Below are 19,507 nucleotides of genomic sequence, written 5' to 3'. Positions count from 1 at the left end.
CATTCCCATGGCAAGTCCAGGAGCTGGTGGGATGAGTGCATCTACAGCTGTAGCAGTGCGTGGATCTTTGTTGGGGTTTTTTGATGATCATCTTCTGGCATGAGTCTTCCAGAGAGTGCTGATGTTGGAAGTTCTCTTTCATATCGTATCTTAGTTCATTTTCGGGGTAGCCCAATTAGGCTTTGATCTTCTGTATAAATGCAAACAGACCCTTTGCCTACACTTTTATATGCCCTTTATACCCTTGTGTAGAACTCATTGGAGGTTACCACACAGGAACTGCCCTTTTTTTTTGTTTTGTTTTGTTTTGTTTTTGGTATCACTAATCTACACTTACATGATGAATATTATGTTTACTAGGCTCTCCCCTATACCAGGTCTCCCCTATAAACCGATTTACAGTCACTGTCCATCAGCATAGCAAAATCTTGTAGAATCACTACTTGCCTTCTCTGTGTTGTACAGCCCTCCCTTTTCTCCTACCCCCCCATGCATGTTAATTTTAATACACCCCTATTTCTCCGCCCCCTTACCCCTCCCTACCCACCCGTCCTGCCCAGTCCCTTTCCCTTTGGTACCTGTTAGTCCATTCTTGAGTTCTGTGATTCTGGTGCTGTTTTGTTCCTTCAGTTTTTCCTTTGTTCTTATATTCCACAGATAAGTGAAATCATTTGTTATTTCTCTTTCTCCGCTTGGCTTATTTCACTGAGCATAATACCCTCCAGCTCCATCCATGTTGCTGCAAATGACTGGATTTGCCCTTTTCTTATGGCTGAGTAGTATTCCATTGTGTATATGTACCACTTCTTCTTTATCCATTCATCTATCGATGGACATTTAGGTTGCTTCCAATTCTTGGCTATTGTAAATAGTGCTGCGATAAACATAGGGATGCACTGATCTTTCTCATACTTGATTGCTGCATTCTTAGGGTAAACTCCTAGGAGTGCAATTCCTGGGTCAAATGGTAAGTCTGTTTTGAGCATTTTGATGTGCCTCCATACTGCTTTCCACAATAGTTGAACTAACTTACATTCCCACCAGCAGTGTAGGAGGGTTCCCCTTTCTCCACAGCCTCGCCAACATTTGTTGTTGTTTGTCTTTTGGATGGCAGCCATCCTTACTGGTGTGAGGTGATACCTCATTGTAGTTTTAATTTGCATTTCTCTGATAATTAGCGATGTGGAGCATCTTTTCATGTGTCTGTTGGCCATCTGTATTTCTTTTTTTGAGAACTGTCTGTTCAGTTCCTCTGCCCATTTTTTAATTGGGTTATTTGTTTTTTGTTTGTTGAGGCGTGTGAGCTCTTTATATATTCTGGACGTCAAGCCTTTATCGGATGTGTCATTTTCAAAGATATTCTCACATACTGTAGGGTTCCTTTTTGTTCTATTGATGGTGTCTTTTGCTGTACAGAAGCTTTTCAGCTTAATATAGTCCCACTTACTCATTTTTGCTGTTGTTTTCCTTGCCCGGGGAGATATGTTCAAGAAGAGGTCACTCATGTTTATGTCTAAGAGGTGTTTGCCTATGTTTTCTTCCAAGAGTTTAATGGTTTCGTGACTTACATTCAGGTCTTTGATCCATTTTGAGTTTACTTTTGTATATGGGGTTAGACAATGGTCCAGTTTCATTCTCCTACATGTAGCTGCCCAGTTTTGCCAGCACCACCTGTTGAAGAGACTGTCATTTCACCATTGTATGTCCATGGCTCCTTTATCAAATATTAATTGACCATATGTGTCTGGGTTAATGTCTGGACTCTCTAGTCTGTTCCATTGGTCTGTGGCTCTGCTCTTGTGCCAGTACCAAATTGTCTTGATTACTATGGCTTTATAGTAGAGCTTGAAGTTGGGGTGTGAGATCCCCCCTACTTTATTCTTCTTTCTCAGGATTGCTTTGGCTATTCGGGGTCTTTGGTGTTTCCATATGAATTTTTGAATTATTTGTTCCAGTTCATTGAAGAATGTTGCTGGTAGTTTCATAGGGATTGCATCAAATCTGTATATTGCTTTGGGCAGGATGGCCATTTGGACGATATTAATTCTTCCTAGCCACGAGCATGGGATGAGTTTCCATCTGTTAGTGTCCCCTTTAATTTCTCTTAAGAGTGACTTGTAGTTTTCAGAGTATAAGTCTTTCACTTCTTTGGTTAGGTTTATTCCTAGATATTTTATTCTTTTTGATGCAATTGTGAATGGAGTTGTTTTCCTGATTTCTCTGTCTGTTGGTTCATTGTTAGTATATAGGAAAGCCACAGATTTCTGTGTGTTGATTTTGTATCCTGCAACTTTGCTGTATTCCGCTATCAGTTCTAGTAGTTTTGGGGTGGAGTCTGTAGGGTTTTTTATGTACAGTATCATGTCATCTGCAAATAGTGACAGTTTAACTTCTTCTTTACCAATCTGGATTCCTTGTATTTCTTTGTTTTGTCTGATTGCCGTGGCTAGGACCTCCAGTACTATGTTAAATAACAGTGGAGAGAGTGGGCATCCCTGTCTAGTTCCCGATCTCAGAGGAAATGCTTTCAGCTTCTCGCTGTTCAATATAATGTTGGCTGTGGGTTTATCATATATGGCCTTTATTATGTTGAGGTACTTGCCCTCTATTCCCATTTTGCTGAGAGTTTCTATCATGAATGGATGTTGAACTTTGTCGAATGCTTTTTCAGCATCTATGGAGATGATCATGTGGTTTTTGTCTTTCTTTTTGTTGATGTGGTGGATGATGTTGATGGACTTTCGAATGTTGTACCATCCTTGCATCCCTGGGATGAATCCCACTTGGTCATGGTGTATGATCCTTTTGATGTATTTTTGAATTCGGTTTGCTAATATTTTGTTGAGTATTTTTGCATCTACGTTCATCAGGGATATTGGTCTGTAGTTTTCTTTTTTGGTGGGGTCTTTGCCTGGTTTTGGTATTAGGGTGATGTTAGCTTCATAGAATGAGTTTGGGAGTATCCCCTCCTTTTCTTTTTCTTGGAAAACTTTAAGGAGAATGGGTATTATGTCTTCCCGGTATGTCTGATAAAATTCTGAGGTAAATCCATCTGGCCCGGGGGTTTTGTTCTTTGGTCGTTTTTTGATTACCGCTTCAATTTCGTTGCTGGTAATTGGTCTGTTTAGATTTTCTGTTTCTTCCTGGGTCAATCTTGAAAGGTTGTATTTTTCTAGGAAGTTGTCCATTTCTCCTAGGTTTCCCAGCTTATTAGCATATAGGTTTTCATAGTATTCTCCAATAATTCTTTGCATTTCCGTGGGGTCCGTCGTGATTTTTCCTTTCTCGTTTCTGATACTGTTGATTTGTGTTGACTCTCTTTTCTTCTTAATAAGTCTGGCTAGAGGCTTATCTATTTTGTTTATTTTCTCGAAGAACCAGCTCTTGGTTTCATTGATTTTTGCTATTGTTTTATTCTTCTCAATTTTATTTATTTCTTCTCTGATCTTTATTATGTCCCTCCTTCTGCTGACCTTAGGCCTCATCTGTTCTTCTTTTTCCAATTTTGATAATTGTGACATTGACCATTCATTTGGGATTGCTCTTCCTTTTTTAAATATGCTTGGATTGCTATATACTTTCCTCTTAAGACTGCTTTTGGTGTGTCCCATAGAAGTTGGGGCTTAGTGTTGTTGTTGTCATTTGTTTCGATATATTGCTGGATCTCCATTTTGATTTGGTCATTGATCCATTGATTATTTAGGAGCGTGTTGTTAAGCCTCCATGTGTTTGTGAGCCTCTTTGCTTTCTTTGTACAGTTTATTTCTAGTTTAATGCCTTTGTGGTCTGAAAAGTTGGTTGGTAGGATTTCAATCTTTTGGAATTTTCTGAGGCTCTTTTTGTGGCCTAGTATGTGGTCTATTCTGGAGAATGTTCCATGTGCACTTGAGAAGAATGTATATCCTGTTGCTTTTGGATGTAGAGTTCTATAGATGTCCATTAGGTCCATCTGCTCTACTGTGTTGTTCAGTGCTTCCGTGTCCTTACTTATTTTCTGCCCAGTGGATCTGTCCTTTGGGGTGAGTGGTGTGTTGAAGTCTCCTAGAATGAATGCATTGCAGTCTATATCCCTCTTTAGTTCTGTTAGTATTTGTTTCACAAATGCTTGTGCTCCTGTGTTGGTTGCATATATATTTAGAATGGTTATATCCTCTTGTTTGACTGATCCCTTTATCATTATGTAGTGTCCTTCTTTATCTCTTGTTACTTTCTTTGTTTTGAAGTCTATTTTGTCTGATATTAGTACTGCAACCCCTGCTTTCTTCTCACTGTTGTTTGCTTGAAATATGTTTTTCCATCCCTTGACTTTTAGTCTGTACATGTCTTTGGGTTTGAGGTGAGTTTCTTGTAAGCAGCATATAGATGGGTCTTGCTTTTTTATCCATTCTGTTACTCTGTGTCTTTTGATTGGTGCATTCAACCCATTAACATTTAGGGTGACTATTGAAAGATATGTACTTATTGCCATTGCAGGCTTTAAATTCGTGGTTACCAAAGGTTCAAGGTTAGCCTCTTTAGTATCTTACTGCCTAACTTAGCTCGCTTATTGAGCTGTTATATACACTGTCTGGAGATTCTTTTCTTCTCTCCCTTCTTGTTCCTCCTCCTCGATTCTTCATATGTTGGGTGTTTTGTGCTGTGCTCTTTCTAGGAATGCTCCCATCTAGAGCAGTCCCTGTAAGATGTTCTGTAGAGGTGGTTTGTGGAAAGCAAATTCCCTCAGCTTTTGTTTGTCTGGGAATTGTTTAATCCCACCGTCATATTCGAATGATAGTCGTGCTGGATACAGTATCCTTGATTCAAGGCCCTTCTGTTTCATTGTATTAAATATATCATGCCATTCTCTTCTGGCCTGTAGGGTTTCTGTTGAGAAATCTGATGTTAGCCTGATGGGTTTCCCTTTATAGGTGAACTTTTTCTGTCTAGCTGCCTTTAACACTCTTTCCTTGTCCTTGATCTTTGCCATTTTAATTATTATGTGTCTTGGTGTTGTCCTTCTTGGATCCTTTCTGTTGGGGGTTCTGTGTATTTCCGTGGTCTGTTCGATTATTTCCTCCCCCAGTTTGGGGAAGTTTTCAGCAATTATTTCTTCTAAGATACTTTCCATCTATTTTCCTCTCTCTTCTTCTTCTGGGACCCCTATAATACGGATATTGTTCCTTTTGGATTGGTCACACAGTTCTCTTAATATTGTTTCATTCCTGGAGATCCTTTTGTCTCTCTCTATGTCAGCTTCTATGCGTTCCTGTTCTCTGATTTCAATTCCATCAATGGCCTTTTGCATTCTATCCATTCTGCTTATAAACCCTTCCAGAGTTTGTTTCATTTCTGCGATCTCCTTTCTGGCATCTGTGATCTCCCTCCGGACTTCATCCCATTTCTCTTGCGTATTTCTCTGCATCTCTGTCAGCATGTTTATGATTCTTATTTTGAATTCTTTTTCAGGAAGACTGGTTAGGTCTGTCTCCTTCTCTGGTGTTGTCTCTGTGATCTTTGTCTGCCTGTAGCTTTGCCTTTTCATGGTGATAGGAATAGTTTGCAGAGCTGGGACGAGTGACGGCTGGAAGGACTTCCTTTCTTGTTGGTTTGTGGCCCTCCTCTCCTGGGAGAACAACGACCTCTAGTGGCTTGTGCTGCGCAGCTGCACGCAGACAGGGTTTGTGCTTCCTGCCCGGCTGCTATGGAGTTAATCTCCGCTGTTGCTGTGGGCGTGGCCTGGCTCGGGCAGCTACTCCAAAGTGGTGGAGTCGCATTGGAGCAGGAGCGGCTGGGAGGCTATTTATCTCCGTAAGGGGCCTCCCTGCTCCCTGCAGCCCAGGGGTTAGGGTGCCCAGAGATCCCCGGTTTCCCTACCTCTGGATTAAGTGTCCCGCCCTGCCCCTTTAAGACTTCCAAAAAGCACCCGCCAAAACAAAACAACGACCACCAAAAAAAAAATATTTTTTAATTAAAAAAAAAAGTGGTCGCTCATTTTTCTTTATTCTCCGGCACCAGCCTCAAGCCTCTGCTCACCGGTCTTGCTGCCCTGTTTCCCTAGTATTGGGGTCCCTATCCCTTTAAGACTTCCAAAAAGCGCTCGCCAAAACAAAACAGCAAAAAAGCAAAAAAAAATGGTCGCGAGCTTTTCTTGTGTCCTCCGACACCCGGCCTCCAGTGCCCGCTCACTGTTCTTGCTGCCCTGTTTCCCTGGCATCCAGGGCCCCCTGGGCACGTACTGTGTCTGCACTCTGGCCCGGATGGCTGGGGCTGGGTGTTCGGCAGTCCTGGGCTCCGTCTCCCTCCCGCTCTGCCTATTCTTCTCTGGCCGGGAGTTGGGGGAGGGGCGCTCGGCTCCCGCCGGGCCGGGGCTTGTATCTTACCCCCTTGGCGAGTTGCTGGGTTCTCTCAGGTGCGGATGTGGTCTGAATATTGTCCTGTGTCCTCTGGTCTTTATTCTAGGAAGGGTTGTCTTTGTTATATTTTCATAGATATATGTTGTTTTGGGAGGAGATTTCCGCTGCTCTACTCACGCCGCCATCTTCCGCCCCTTCCTCAGCAATTATTTTTAAACCTACACCACTCTCCAAGACTCTCCTTCACTATTCTACACTCCTGTCTCACACCTTTCTGGCAAGCTTATCTCCCACATTCAAGCAGTTGCTAAGGTTTGCCAGTTTTAATGTTAAGTATTTCACCCATTTCCTGTCCTCTCTACCTCTACTGTGAGCTTTATAGCCTATGTCCCCCTTATCTCTTGCCTGGTCTAGTATATTTACCTAACTCTGGTCTCCTTACTTCTTCCTTCTCTCAAATTCATGCTCCATATTACAGCTAGAGGAGAGATGTCTCTAAAACACACCACTGACCATGTCAATACTTTAAGCACTTCAAGGTTTCCCAACAGAGAGAATAAAAAGTCTAATCTCCCTAGCATAATATGTCTCTCTTTGATCTGACACTCTTTTGCCTCTCCCATTTCATCCCCTTACATTTTATTCTACAATTACAAATTTTAAGAAGTTCCTGTAAATACTTCTATGCCTTTTCATGCTATTTCCTCTACCTACAATAGTCTTCTCAACTCTTTAATCAAGTTAGCTATTTTCCATCTTTCCAAGTTTAACTAAAGCATCATCTCTTCCAGTAGCTTCTTCAGAGCCCCATATTGTGCTAAGTGCCTCTGCTTCTTTGAGTTCCCATACTCCTTAAGCATACCTCTCTTACCTTTTACCAAATGAGATGGAAATCCTCTGTTCAAGTATCTGTTCCTCAGATTTGGAGCAATCTGCATGATTAATATTGTACCCCTAACATCTAGCATGATGTTTGGTGCTGCATAGGTCCTCAGTGTTTATTGAGCAATTGTTTGAATCTAACACATGCCGATTTCTATCTTTGTCATATCTGATACTGTTTTCATTACCTGGAGTGCCCTTGTTGCTTTCCTTGCAATTCAAATCCTTTCATCCTCCAAGATCCATCACAACTTCCTTTACTGCTTTAGCTCTTGGTGTTCTCCCCTTCCTCTGATTTTTCATAGGCTTTACTGTTCATTGATAAATGCATTAACTATAGCCTTTAACTGAATTAGCCTCCTTGAGACAAGGGATTATATTTTATGCTGCAATATCTTTCTCAGTGCTTTATATGGTAATGAGTGTATACTTTTTCTCAATTAACATTTACTAATCATTTATTGGGAGGCGTTGTGTAGAGATAAACAGAGATTTGGAAATGTTTCAAGTCAGTTACCCAGTTGTACCTCAGATTCCTCAGGTATAAAATGAAAATAAGGCACTTTACAGGATTGGCAAGGGATGAAATGAAACAGTATATACAGTGCCCATCACAGAATAGACCTTCAACAAATGTTAGTTTTTCCAAATGTTTTACTCTCCTATCATAATTTAAAAACAGGTAAATTGGACATTTTCTATTTTTTTCTTAAGCTAAATTCCACATTAAGTTGCATTTTTGCTTACATAGCTCTTAATTGATTTTACCCCATTTAAGATATTAGATCATTGGTTCTCACTCTTGACTACACATTAGAATCATATAGGGAACTTAAAGAAATCCCAGTGCCCAGGCCACCCCTCAAATCAATTAAATTAGAATCCCTGAGACCTACACATTAGAGTTTTGTTTTCCTTTTAACTCCCCTAATGATTAGGATATAGAGCCAAGATTGAGAACCACAAGCAAGACTGAGACTATAAAGACATGCACTTCCTCAATCTATGCTTTGGAAAGTAAGACCTTAGTTGGGGGTGTTACGACATAGGGATGTGATTAGGAGAAAAATGGGCCCCTCAAGTGTTAGGTTATAGAAAATTCTGAAAGGTACCAGATGCAAAGAAACTTGACTTTCTGGGTGAAATCAGAAACAAGGAATCCTAGCAAGGCTAAGGCAGAAAAACTGGATAGAGCCAAGGAGCAGACTCAGGTAGGAGAGTAGAGAGTATAAGAAACATAGTGGAGGTAGGTTCCAGGAGGATTAGACCAGGAATTTTGATCTTGGGGACAATAAATAGGCTTCATATCTTCACAGAAGGGGGTTACACCATTTTTATATATTCCTTTCTGAGATGTCTATATTTTAGAAAAAGATAAGGAATATCAGTGTGTGAAAAAGACAATGCCTAAGGTAATAGTAATCAGACCACAGTTCTGGACCTGCCTCTGTATCTTTCATATGTGAATTGCAGCTCTTCTAAACTCCTATGTTACCTATATTATAATCTCTGATATAATTCATGAAGAAATAAAGGGAGAACTGAAGATATATTGTATATAATACACTTTATAAGCACTAAAAAGACACATAAAACCTCTGAAATATAATCTGTGTTTATAATCATAATGAAGATCATTGGCTCAATAATCTAGGGCAGCAGTGTACAACAATGGCTGCACAGACATCTAGAATGCTTTCAAAAAGTAAGAAAGCCTAGTTCCACCCCTAGAGATTCTGATTTAGTTGGTCTAATGTGGAGCTAAAATAACATGAATATTTTTATTTTTATTACTATTATTTTTTTTGGTATCATTAATCTACAATTACATGAAGGACATTATGTTTACTAGGCTCCCCCCTTCACCAAGTCCCCCCCGCATACCCCTTCACAGTCACTGTCCATCAGCGAACATGAATATTTTTAAAGTTATCCACCTGGTTTTAGTGTGTAGCTAGTACTGAGAACCTCTAGTGTGGAGGAAACCAGTACTCCTGCTCATCTTGCATGACTCGGGTGCCCTCAAAATATATGATATTGGCCAAATGAATCTGAGCCTTAATTTCCACACCTGTTAAATAAGGATAGTAATGATTTCCTGAAAAGGGTTGTTTTAAGCATGCAGAGTCCTGGATTTAGTCTTTACCTTTGCAGGAAGTCCAGAATCTTCAGGGTTGATCATCCTCAAATCAGGAACCCATCAAATCACAGACAAACTTGCAAGATACTGATAAATAACCAAGGAACTGGGAAGGTATTCCCTTAGTGTATTTCCCATATATTCTCTGATAATAATTACCTGGGGTATTGTTAAAATACAAATTACCTGCCCCAGAGATGGTGGAATCATGTTCTCCAGTTGAAGGGCTTGGGGATCTGTTATTTTTTAACACTCCAGGTGATCTCAGAGAAGTCTGAGAAATATTGCAGTTTAAGTTCATACATTTTCATTTTGGTATTGATTTACAATAAGAGAAGATGTATGTATTTCCAGTTCCCAGGGCTTTTAAAAATTACCTGTCATCTAGTGTATCCTCTTTTTGTTATCAAAGAATATGGGAAACCAAATTAGAATCAGAAAGTGACTTGGTGAGCATGAAATCAGAGGACAGGGAGGGAGGATAGTTTTGAGGAATCATTCATTCAGACTTGGGCATAACCTGTTGAGCTTTCCTTGCACCCCCCCCCCATAGAGTTTATGTCAGTAGTGAGCAGAGTCTTCATGTTCTTCACGTCAGGATCTTTCTTTCCCCTTGGCAGTAGTCTGCTGTTTCTATGAATAATCTTGTTCAGACAAGGCCAATACACTTAGCAATGATTAATTTACCATCATTTAAATGAGTAAGTTGCTGTGTGATTTAGAAGAAGATGACTTGCTTGATCCTAAAATCTCTGCAGCCACCAAATTATTGCCTCATCCTTGGGGTGGGACTATTTTTATATTTGGCTTATGAAATGTATTAGTTTGCTGCTTCTGACCACAGAGAAACTAGCAGGATAATGAGATTAAGAAAATAAAAATTAATTTACCCCCTGCTTCCAATTCTATTACCTAAGAGGTAGAATAGAGAGGTAGCTGGTATACTTATTCTATAGTTCTTGACTCTATTGAAGTGGTAACTAGTAGTTTTGCTTTAGAACTTTTCTTTCAGCCTTTATCCTGAGAGTGGGGCTCACTGAACCTCTCTCCTTTCTAAAATCTGTGGAATTTACCTTTGGTAAACTAATGCACTACAGTGATTTCAGGTAAGAGAGTAAAAACTTGCTTTTGTATTTAATCTTTTTGAATGTTAGGGTTTTTGGGGAGGTGGAAAGAGAATTAAGAGCAAACAAAAAGAGGTTGGTTGGGAGATTAAGAGGCAAAGGTTGGTTGGGCATGCTAAATTTGAAGTGCCTGCTGCACTTCCATGTAGCAAGAATAGCAGGCAGACAACAGTTTCTTTAGGAAAGAGGCCAAGGCTAGAGAAGCAGTGTTGGTAGTGTTAAGAATGATGGGCTTTAAATCAGAGAGATGAGCTCTGAGAGGCTCGCTGTCTTAACTGGCTCTGTGACTTTCACCAAGTCATTTGACCTCTCTGGGCCTTATCTCTTAATTTGGGAAAGTTCAAGTAGATGATCTCTAGTAAATTCTTGCCTAGCTATGTCACTCTAAGTGCATTCATATTGACTTCCTTAACTTAAACTTTCTGTGTTTTCAGCATTTGGTATGAGAACCTACGTTTGTCATACTTGTAATATCACCTTCACATCTTTAGATATGTTCCAGTCCCACATGCAAGGAAGTGAACATAAAATAAAGTAAGTATTTTTTGCCAAAATGCTTCTATGACACCAAGACCAGGGCTTCTGTCAAATATACTTGCATGTATTTCACAAACTTTCTAAGCACTCACTTCCCTGTGAGTTGATCCTGGCTATGGTTTGTGGTATTTGTAACATATTGCATGCTAGTAACAACCCCTGGGGATTTCCCTAGCCTTGATAGTATACTGGCAGAGCTGGCTAACTGGCACCCATCCTGACCAGACAGCACTGTCCTCCTTTGGAGAGATGCTAAAGGACCATTCTCAGGCTAACCATACAAAGTCACGTAACCCTTGGAAATATGGCTTAATTCCAGGGATTCAGTGATCTGGTCATCATCCTTCCAGTGAGATGGAGTGGTTACAACTTCCAGTGAGGTGTCTTGCTGTTAGACAGACCTGGATTGGAATGCTAGATCTATTTTTCTACCAAATGTAGAACTTTCAACAGCTCTTATATAAAATGGTTATAATGAAGCATAAAAATGTGTGTAAGGTGCCTGGCCTGGCTCATAGTAGTAAGCTCAATAAATGTTTATTCCATTCTCTCCTATTATTTTAAGTAGGAGAGGATTGAGTGGATAATTGGAGACTGAATAAGTCAGGTAGTGAGATAAAGGGGTACTAATCTATTGTATATTTGGTTTGTTACTTTTAAAATCAAAGCATAATATTTCTGTTAAATTATTTTAAATTATAAAGTATTTCTATAAAATATTTATACTATTGAGTCTGAACACTTAGGAGCTAAATTGCCTGATTCAGCAAACTAACTTTCATTTAGACTCTTTTAAAATTGTTCTAGAATAAATAGCCATCACATTTATAGATCTATACAAGTAACTGACTAATCAAGATTAAACCTTTAAAACAATGTGACATTCCGATTAGATCATCTTTGGAGCATTAAATATTGGTCTTTTCCAATGGTGCTGTCCTGCACATTCCAATGTGCCTTACATTTTAAGTATTACAGCAATAACAGCTATGTTTATACCTTTGTACCCATCTTCCTTTTTGCACCAGTCCTGAAAATTTTTGTGAGTGTAAAAAGTTGTGAAATTCCTGAGAGATACTATCTCTGCTGCTGCTTTTTGTCATAAAACATCATGATTTATAGCTTTTATATTGAGGTAGGTTTTTTAAACTTGGGCTTTTTTTGTTTTTTCAGACTGATATTTTTGAAAGCAAAGAAAATATTCAAAATAAAATAATTTAGTAACAAGAACTTTCTACTCTTTTGCAGAGAATCCATTGTTTTCAGTCTAGTGAAGGATTCAAAGAAAACACAAGACTCTTGCCAAGATGAATGTGCAGATTACATCAAGGTGCAGAAAGCCAGAGGACCAGAGCCTAAGACTTGTTTCAGAAAGATGGAAGAGAGTTCTTTAGACACCTGTGGGTACAGAAAAGTGGTCAATTCCAGATCCAGACATAGAATGTTTGAACAAAGATTTCCAAGTGATACTTTATGGACATACCCAGAATCATACAATATTACACAAACAGTGAAAAAACATTGCTTACCAGCTCATTCAAAGAAAACATATGACTCTTTCCAAGATGAACTGGAAGATTACATCAAAGTGCAGAAAGCCAGAGGGCTTGATCCAAAGACTTGTTTCAGAAAGCTAGGAGATAACTCTGTGGAAATTCATAGGTACAGAGAAGTTGATTCTGGACTCAGACAAAGAATGTTTGAGGAAAGATTTTCATTTGAAACTTCCCAGACCGACCAACAACAATACAGTATTTCACCAGCAGAAAGCCAGTTACATCATTGGTTACCAGCTCATTCAAAGAGAACATATGACTCTTTCCAAGATGAACTTGCAGATTACATCCAAGTGCAGAAAGCCAGAGGACTAGAGCCAAAGACTTGTTTCAGAAACAGAAGCAATAGTTCTATGGAAACCCATAAGTGCAGAGAAATGGTTGATTCCAGACCCAGACATAGAATGATTGAGCCAGGGCTCCCATTTGAGATTTCCCAGACCTATCCAGCATCATACAATATTTCACAAGCAGTGGAAAACCAGTTACCTCATTGCTCACCAGCTCATGACAGCAAACAGAAACTAGACTCTGTGACCTACTGTCAACCCACCAGAGACTATTTCCTAGAAAAACCAGTACCCCTGAGCCTTAGTCAGCAAGAAAATAATTCTGGCCCATACAGTGTAGAATCTGAAGTTTACAAGCACCTCTCCTCAGAAAAGAATACCAGTGACCATCAGGCAGGTCATAAACAGAGACATCAGAAGAGAAGACGGCACCTGGAGGAAGGGGAAAAAAGACCAGAGAAAGAGCAGTCCAAGCATAAAAGGAAAAAGAGTTATGAAGATACAGATCTAGACAAGGACAAGAGTATCCGCCAAAAGAAAAGAGAGGGAGGTAAAGTCAGTGCCAGTGCAGGAAAGCTTAAGCATCAAAAGAAGAAAAAAAGCCATGGTGTACCCTCTGAGAAAGAAGAACATAAGCACAGGAAACAGAAAAAGAAATTTGTTGAAGAAAAAACAGAAGAGGAAATGCTTTGGGATGAATCTATTCTTGGATTTTGAACTTTTAGTTTTGTTTACCCGAGGATAAATTGAAGAAATTGGTTAAGAGTATGTATTTCAACAAAGCCAGGGACATCCAATGAACAGGAGAGGTGGCTTCAGTCACTGCCAGTTCAGGAAAGCTAAGTTCCTGTGTGTGTGTAAAAATTGAAATTGAATTGAAAGAAAAAACAAACCTAAACCTAGCCTCTGAGAAAGAAGAACATAAGAACACAGCAAGAACAAATTGCTGATAGTGAATTATTTTAAATGAGAGAATTACCAGATATTAAAGAACCTATTCCTGATTTGGGTTTGTGTTAGTGTTGATGGTATTTTATTGTTGTTGTGTGTTTGTTTCTTGGTTTTCTCCAAGGAAAATGTATGAAGCGATTTAGACTGATTTTTTGCTTGTTTATTAAGTCTAATTTGCAGTGTATTTTTGTATTTTCTAGTTCTGAAAGTGGAAAATGAAACGGCCTTATAATAAACTTAGATGATATATAGTTTTAAAAACCTCTCAAAAAGTACTGATACAAAATCAGTCTATATTCTGGAAATGTTTATATTATATTAAAGTGTTTTAATTTCTATATATTGTCTTATGTAAATGATCATTTCCCAGTCAAAGGTGATTTTAGTTCAGGGGTAAGAGGGAAAATAATGAAACATTTTTCACCTATAGTTGGGGAGGTCACACTGTAAAGGTGTAATCATTTCATTTCTTCCACATCTTGTTTAGTAGAAGCTGATATTCAGACTTGAGCTGTTTTAAGTTGAAAAATACAACCAACTAAATACTTGAAATTGAAAAAGGAAGAACTTATAAGAGGGAGAGAGCTGTGAGGATGCATTACCTTTAAATTGTTTCATCGTGATTAATTTTTTACTCTGGTGCTCGCTTCTTTATGGTAAGAACCTCCTGTAAGCATTTGAGCATCACCATGGTATTAGTAGAAAGAGTAATAACCTGGGAATCGAAATCCCAGGGTTTTGGTCTCAATTGTACCATCAAGTTGCTGTGTGACCTTGTGCGAATACCATCATAATCCAACATGAAACCGTCAGAAATAGGAAAAATAGGCTACAGTATCCCCTTGCTGTGTTAATCTTATCAAAAAAGTAAATAAGTTTAGATGGTGGTGTATCTGCACTTAGGTGAGGCATTTAGTAGTTGTTTTTTTTCCCTTGAGATTTGAGTAAAATGGTAAATTTGAGCTGAAGCTCAGAGTAATGATCATAGTAGTAATCAGCTGGGTTTATCTGTGGTTGAATGAATACTCTAAAAGGGAGTTAGGTGATCCCCAAATTATACTTTTCTTCCGAAAAACTGTTGATAAAAGATTATTTAGTGCTACAATAGTACTTTTCCTCTTTGTATGCTGGTGAAAAGAGAGGGTAAAGAAGAACTAGAATAGAGCAAATAGACTGTCAATTAGCCACAAAAAAATGGCAAATTTTCTTCTGAACATGCCCCCCACCAACAAAATGCAGCATTTTTTTTCACAGAAAGTGTGAGATAAAATCAATTGTAAGCATTTTTAGAATTTATAAATTATTTTGCAGAACTCCATTTTGAGTTTAAGGCTATATTCAAAACTATATATCATGAGAATGTTCACTAACATACCAAATAACTGTGATATTTTCAAAATAAGTAGATCAATGAGTCATTAAAATTAGTTGCACACAGTTTTAACCAATAATGGGTAAATCATACACAGTTTAAATATAAATATTAAAACCATTAAAATTGGGTGGCATGGCAAGTTGGGGGATAGAAAAAGCTGTGGTGTTGATTACCTTCTTGGGGAAATCACCAGTGACTTGCTCTAGAAAGTGGCTTTTAAAATTTTAGGACAAAACTTTTGCCAAAAATAAACTGCATTAACCTCACCATAAAATCTTCTTTTAACCAGAAAGCATTATTTTCTAGTTGAAGCTGCAGGCAAAGACCTGGAGCCCAACTTTGGCACATTTGCTTTGCCCCCAACTTCTGCCTCTGTGCACTTGGAGGTAAGAGCATAAGTCAATATATTCAACTACATATGCAGGATCCAAAATTATTTCCACTTCTGGAATTGCGTGCTGAATCTAGTAAGATGAAATTTAATAGTATAAATATTAAACACTGCATGGAAGATAACACGAAAATATTAAAACTTGACTATGGAAGGTAACACAAAATCATTTCAGGAGACATAGTTTAAGATAGTACATGCTAAAACAATGTTGGAGTTTTGTTAAATGCTTGGTTTGAAAGACTACTATGCTCATCCAGACATACAATCGCATAAGATCTAAGGCAAATTACCAAAGTCAGTATTCAGAAAAGTAAATTAATAACACCTAGCTTTATATGTATATCCTCAGCTGAATAGAAGACAGAGGGAGGCACATTATGGCTGAATTTGGAAAATAATTTTCAATAATTGGAACTATAGAAAAAATTAAATTGACAGCCTTGTTACATGCATACATTGAATGAATGCTGAGAGGTGACTGTCAGCACTGAGCCAGGAAGGAACCTGATAAAAAATGAATGACATAGGTTCTGTTCAACAAACAGCTCACAATCTAACAGGGAAAATAGACCAATAAAAAGAAAATTGTAACAAGTTTGATAAAGGCTACAAAAGGAGTGATGAAGGATGCAGTGTGTAGCAAAGGCAACAAGCTTAATGGGATGAAAAGTGCATTCAAGAAAGGCTTCCCACAACCTAAGTGCCCATCTGTAGATGAATGGATAAAGAAGATGTGGTACATATGTGCAATGGAGTACTATTCAGCCATAAGAAAGAAACAAATCCTACCATTTGCAACAACATGGATGGAGCTGGAGGACATTATGCTCAGTGAAATAAGCCAGACAGGGAAAGACAAATGCCAAATGATTTCCCTCATTTGTGGAGTATATAACAATGAAGCAAAACTGAAGGAACAAAATGGCAGCAGACTCAGAGACTCCAAGAATGAACTAGTGGTTACCAAAGGGGAGGGGTGTGGGAGGGCAGGTAGGGAGGGAGGGAGAAGGAGACTGAGGGCTATTATGTTTAGTACACATGGTGTGGGGGATCACGGGGAGAACAGTATAGCACAGAGACAGTACATAGTGGATCTGTGGCATCTTACTACACTAATGGACAGTGACTGCATTGGGGTATGGGTGGGGACTTGATAATATGGGTAAATGTAGTAACAACATTGTTTTTTCATGTGAAGCCTTCATAAGAGTGTACATCAATCATACCTTAATAAAAAATTTTAAAAAAAAAGAAAGAATGGCTTCCCAAAGAAAGTGATATCTAAGACCTTTTCCTCTCAGTTCAAAGGCATTTCTCTGATATATCCACTTGGCTATCTAGTAAGTACTATAACTAAGTAACTTACTATAGCCAGAGTTACTGCTACTGCCATTACCAATCATTCATCTCCCAGTTTCCCTCATTTCTGTAAAATCTTCATCCACTTACTCAAGCCAAAAACCATTTTTGAGTACCTCTTCATTCCTACATTAGACCATAAGCAATTCCCCTTGATCATATCACCAAAATATCTTTTAATGGCCAATTCTCTTCACTGCTACCACTCTAATGTGACACATCAGTATTTCTTTATCAAACTAGGAAAACAGGTTTGAGAGCAACTGAAACACCAGAAGTCATCACAGGTTCTGTACTACAGGTGAGAGGAAAAAACTGCACAGAAAAAAGCAGGAGATCAAAGAGTGCTGTGGCGAACTCAGCCCTTGAGGATTTCAGAAATATCCAGCATAGTGTTTATTTCAGAAGAAAAAACCCACGTACAAAAAAAACCACAGAAAACTGCTATTTCCAGAAATCAAATTGAACAGGGCAGAAACATTGTGTGTAAGGGAAAGGGGGAAGTTCAGATAGTAGTGAATGAGGGAAGAATCTAGAGAAAGCAGATCCCAGGCAGTAGTATGATAGCAAAATAAACTTCAAAAGGTGAGAGTAGCACCTTTGAAGGCAAGACCTGTAGGGTGTGAAACATGCAGACACAAAGTAAACGGAGGCTCTAACCTAACCTAGTATTTCAAAATGAACTGAAAGGAAAAAAAAACATTTCTGAGAGCTTTGAAACACAGCATAAATCAGAGAGAGAACCCAGAAATAGACAACAGAAAGATGTGAAACAAAAACTGTTAGAACTAAGGAAATAATTATAAAAAGAAGTTCATAATTGAAGATTAAATTGGAAGGAATGCAAGAGAGAGGAGACACTATGGTAAAGACTGTGAGGGAAATAACAGGAAAAAGGGAAAAAGGCAAATTTTTAAAAAATATATAGATTGATATATAAAAGACAGCAAATTGTGATAAAATTAAATTTGCTGTAACGGATGTTGTGTTGTGCTGCTCAGAACTACCCCTTACCCCTGCCACACCTTTTCAGGACAGAGGCACTCATTTCACCAATTTCTGGGGAATCGGCCTTGAAGGGAGCTGCCTCCTAAAGTCATGCCCTCTCATGGGGGCAGCCTGCATCCATTGATGGTATAATGTAGGTATACAAAGGCCAAGCCTTATGTTCCAATTTGGGGCAATTCTTAAAAGGCCATCTTACTTCCAGAGCTCCTCATGGGATCAGCCTGAGGCCTTTTTTGTAACTGTATCACACAGTTCAATTTGTTTGCAAATAATCCTGCTTCCCTCACTTCCTGACAAGTCTCTTTTGAACATGCTCCTACAAATTACCTACAAAGCTCATGTTTTTCTTTTCCAGAGCTGATAGAGCATTTAAGAGGTTGAGTAGAGTAGGGCTCATTCCCATTCCAGAAAAAGAAAAATCCTAGCCTGTTGTATTTTCGCAACTCGCATCCAGTGAAGTCATGAGGTGATTACTAAGGCTTTCCCTGAATTCACTTCTGGGTAGTATCTCTTATTCAGTAATAGCTGACAGCAACCTACCAGGTGCCCAGGTAGCTTACAGTGCAACAGGAGGAGAAAAAACCCTACAAATTATGGGGAGATGACATGGAGTTATTTGGATTCAAATTTAGAACTGGGTTTGAAAGAGATCACCTCACATTTACTTGTTTTAAGGAGACTAGGGGCGGGTCATTTAACCTCTTGAAACTTTACTTTTTCCTTGTCTGTAAAATAGAAATTTAAAAAAACTCATCTCAGTTATTTGAGGATTAAATAATATGTCAATACAGTATCTGACATATTGAATGTTGAATAAATGTCGAACAAATTCGAATATCAACCAGAGTGTGAAGGTAGGGAGACTATGACTAAGTGCTAAATTACACAGTGGTGACCTCAAGAAAAAGTCCTTTCTAGTGCTCATAGTTGTCCAAAGCTAAACTGAGTTATTTCAAGACGTACTGTTCAAAGGCTGTATGATTGATTATTTGATTAGGTTATGCAAGGAACTCTGAAGAATTACATGTGGAGTTCAATACCAGCTTCATTCTCAATACTGATAAATTTTACTCTTTTTTAAACCTTATTTTATCTACAATTTTATCACTTAAAAAGTCTTATCTAGCTCCTATCTTTGTAAGCTGTCTTGATGTAATGAAGCCAGCTATATAAACAAACAAACATGTTTCACAAAAATTACACGAAATGAATCTGGGAACTACAATTTCTGTGGTTTTACTTTTTTGTACAAGGAGAGATTTGGTAGGGAAAGTGTGCCTTCAAGGAGGCTGAAGAAGTAAATATAAATCTTATTCCTTGCATGGACATCGTTTTTAGGCTATTGCATTGTGGGAAGGCATTTTAATATCAGCTAAGATCTTACAATAGTGGATATATAAATTAATAATTATACCACTTCCCATTGGTTAAGTTTGTGTTTGTAAAATGTTTTCACGTGTCCTTGTCATTATCCCCAGTTCACAGATGAACAAAGTAAGGTTTTGAATGATGTGCCCCAAACACACAACTCCCTACGGGCAGGTGGTTAATAACTGTAT

The 19,507-nt window shown here is 38.6% G+C and overlaps 1 protein-coding gene across 1 annotated transcript in view; it reads left to right on the top strand.

The window, feature by feature from the left end:
• Positions 1–13,664, top strand: part of ZMAT1 (zinc finger matrin-type 1) — a 45,941-nt gene extending 32,277 nt beyond the window's left edge. Inside the window, 2 exon segments of the mRNA XM_057495372.1 lie at positions 10,913–11,012; positions 12,264–13,664. Coding sequence (XP_057351355.1) covers positions 10,913–11,012; positions 12,264–13,578 — 1,415 coding nt within the window. The 3' untranslated portion in view covers positions 13,579–13,664.
• The last annotated feature ends 5,843 nt before the right edge of the window (positions 13,665–19,507 follow it).

The sequence above is a fragment of the Manis pentadactyla genome, chromosome X (assembly GCF_030020395.1).
Source record: "Manis pentadactyla isolate mManPen7 chromosome X, mManPen7.hap1, whole genome shotgun sequence".
Lineage (NCBI taxonomy): Eukaryota > Metazoa > Chordata > Mammalia > Pholidota > Manidae > Manis > Manis pentadactyla.
Note: the sequence above shows the minus strand (reverse complement) of the source record. Positions and strands in the feature narration are given on the sequence as shown.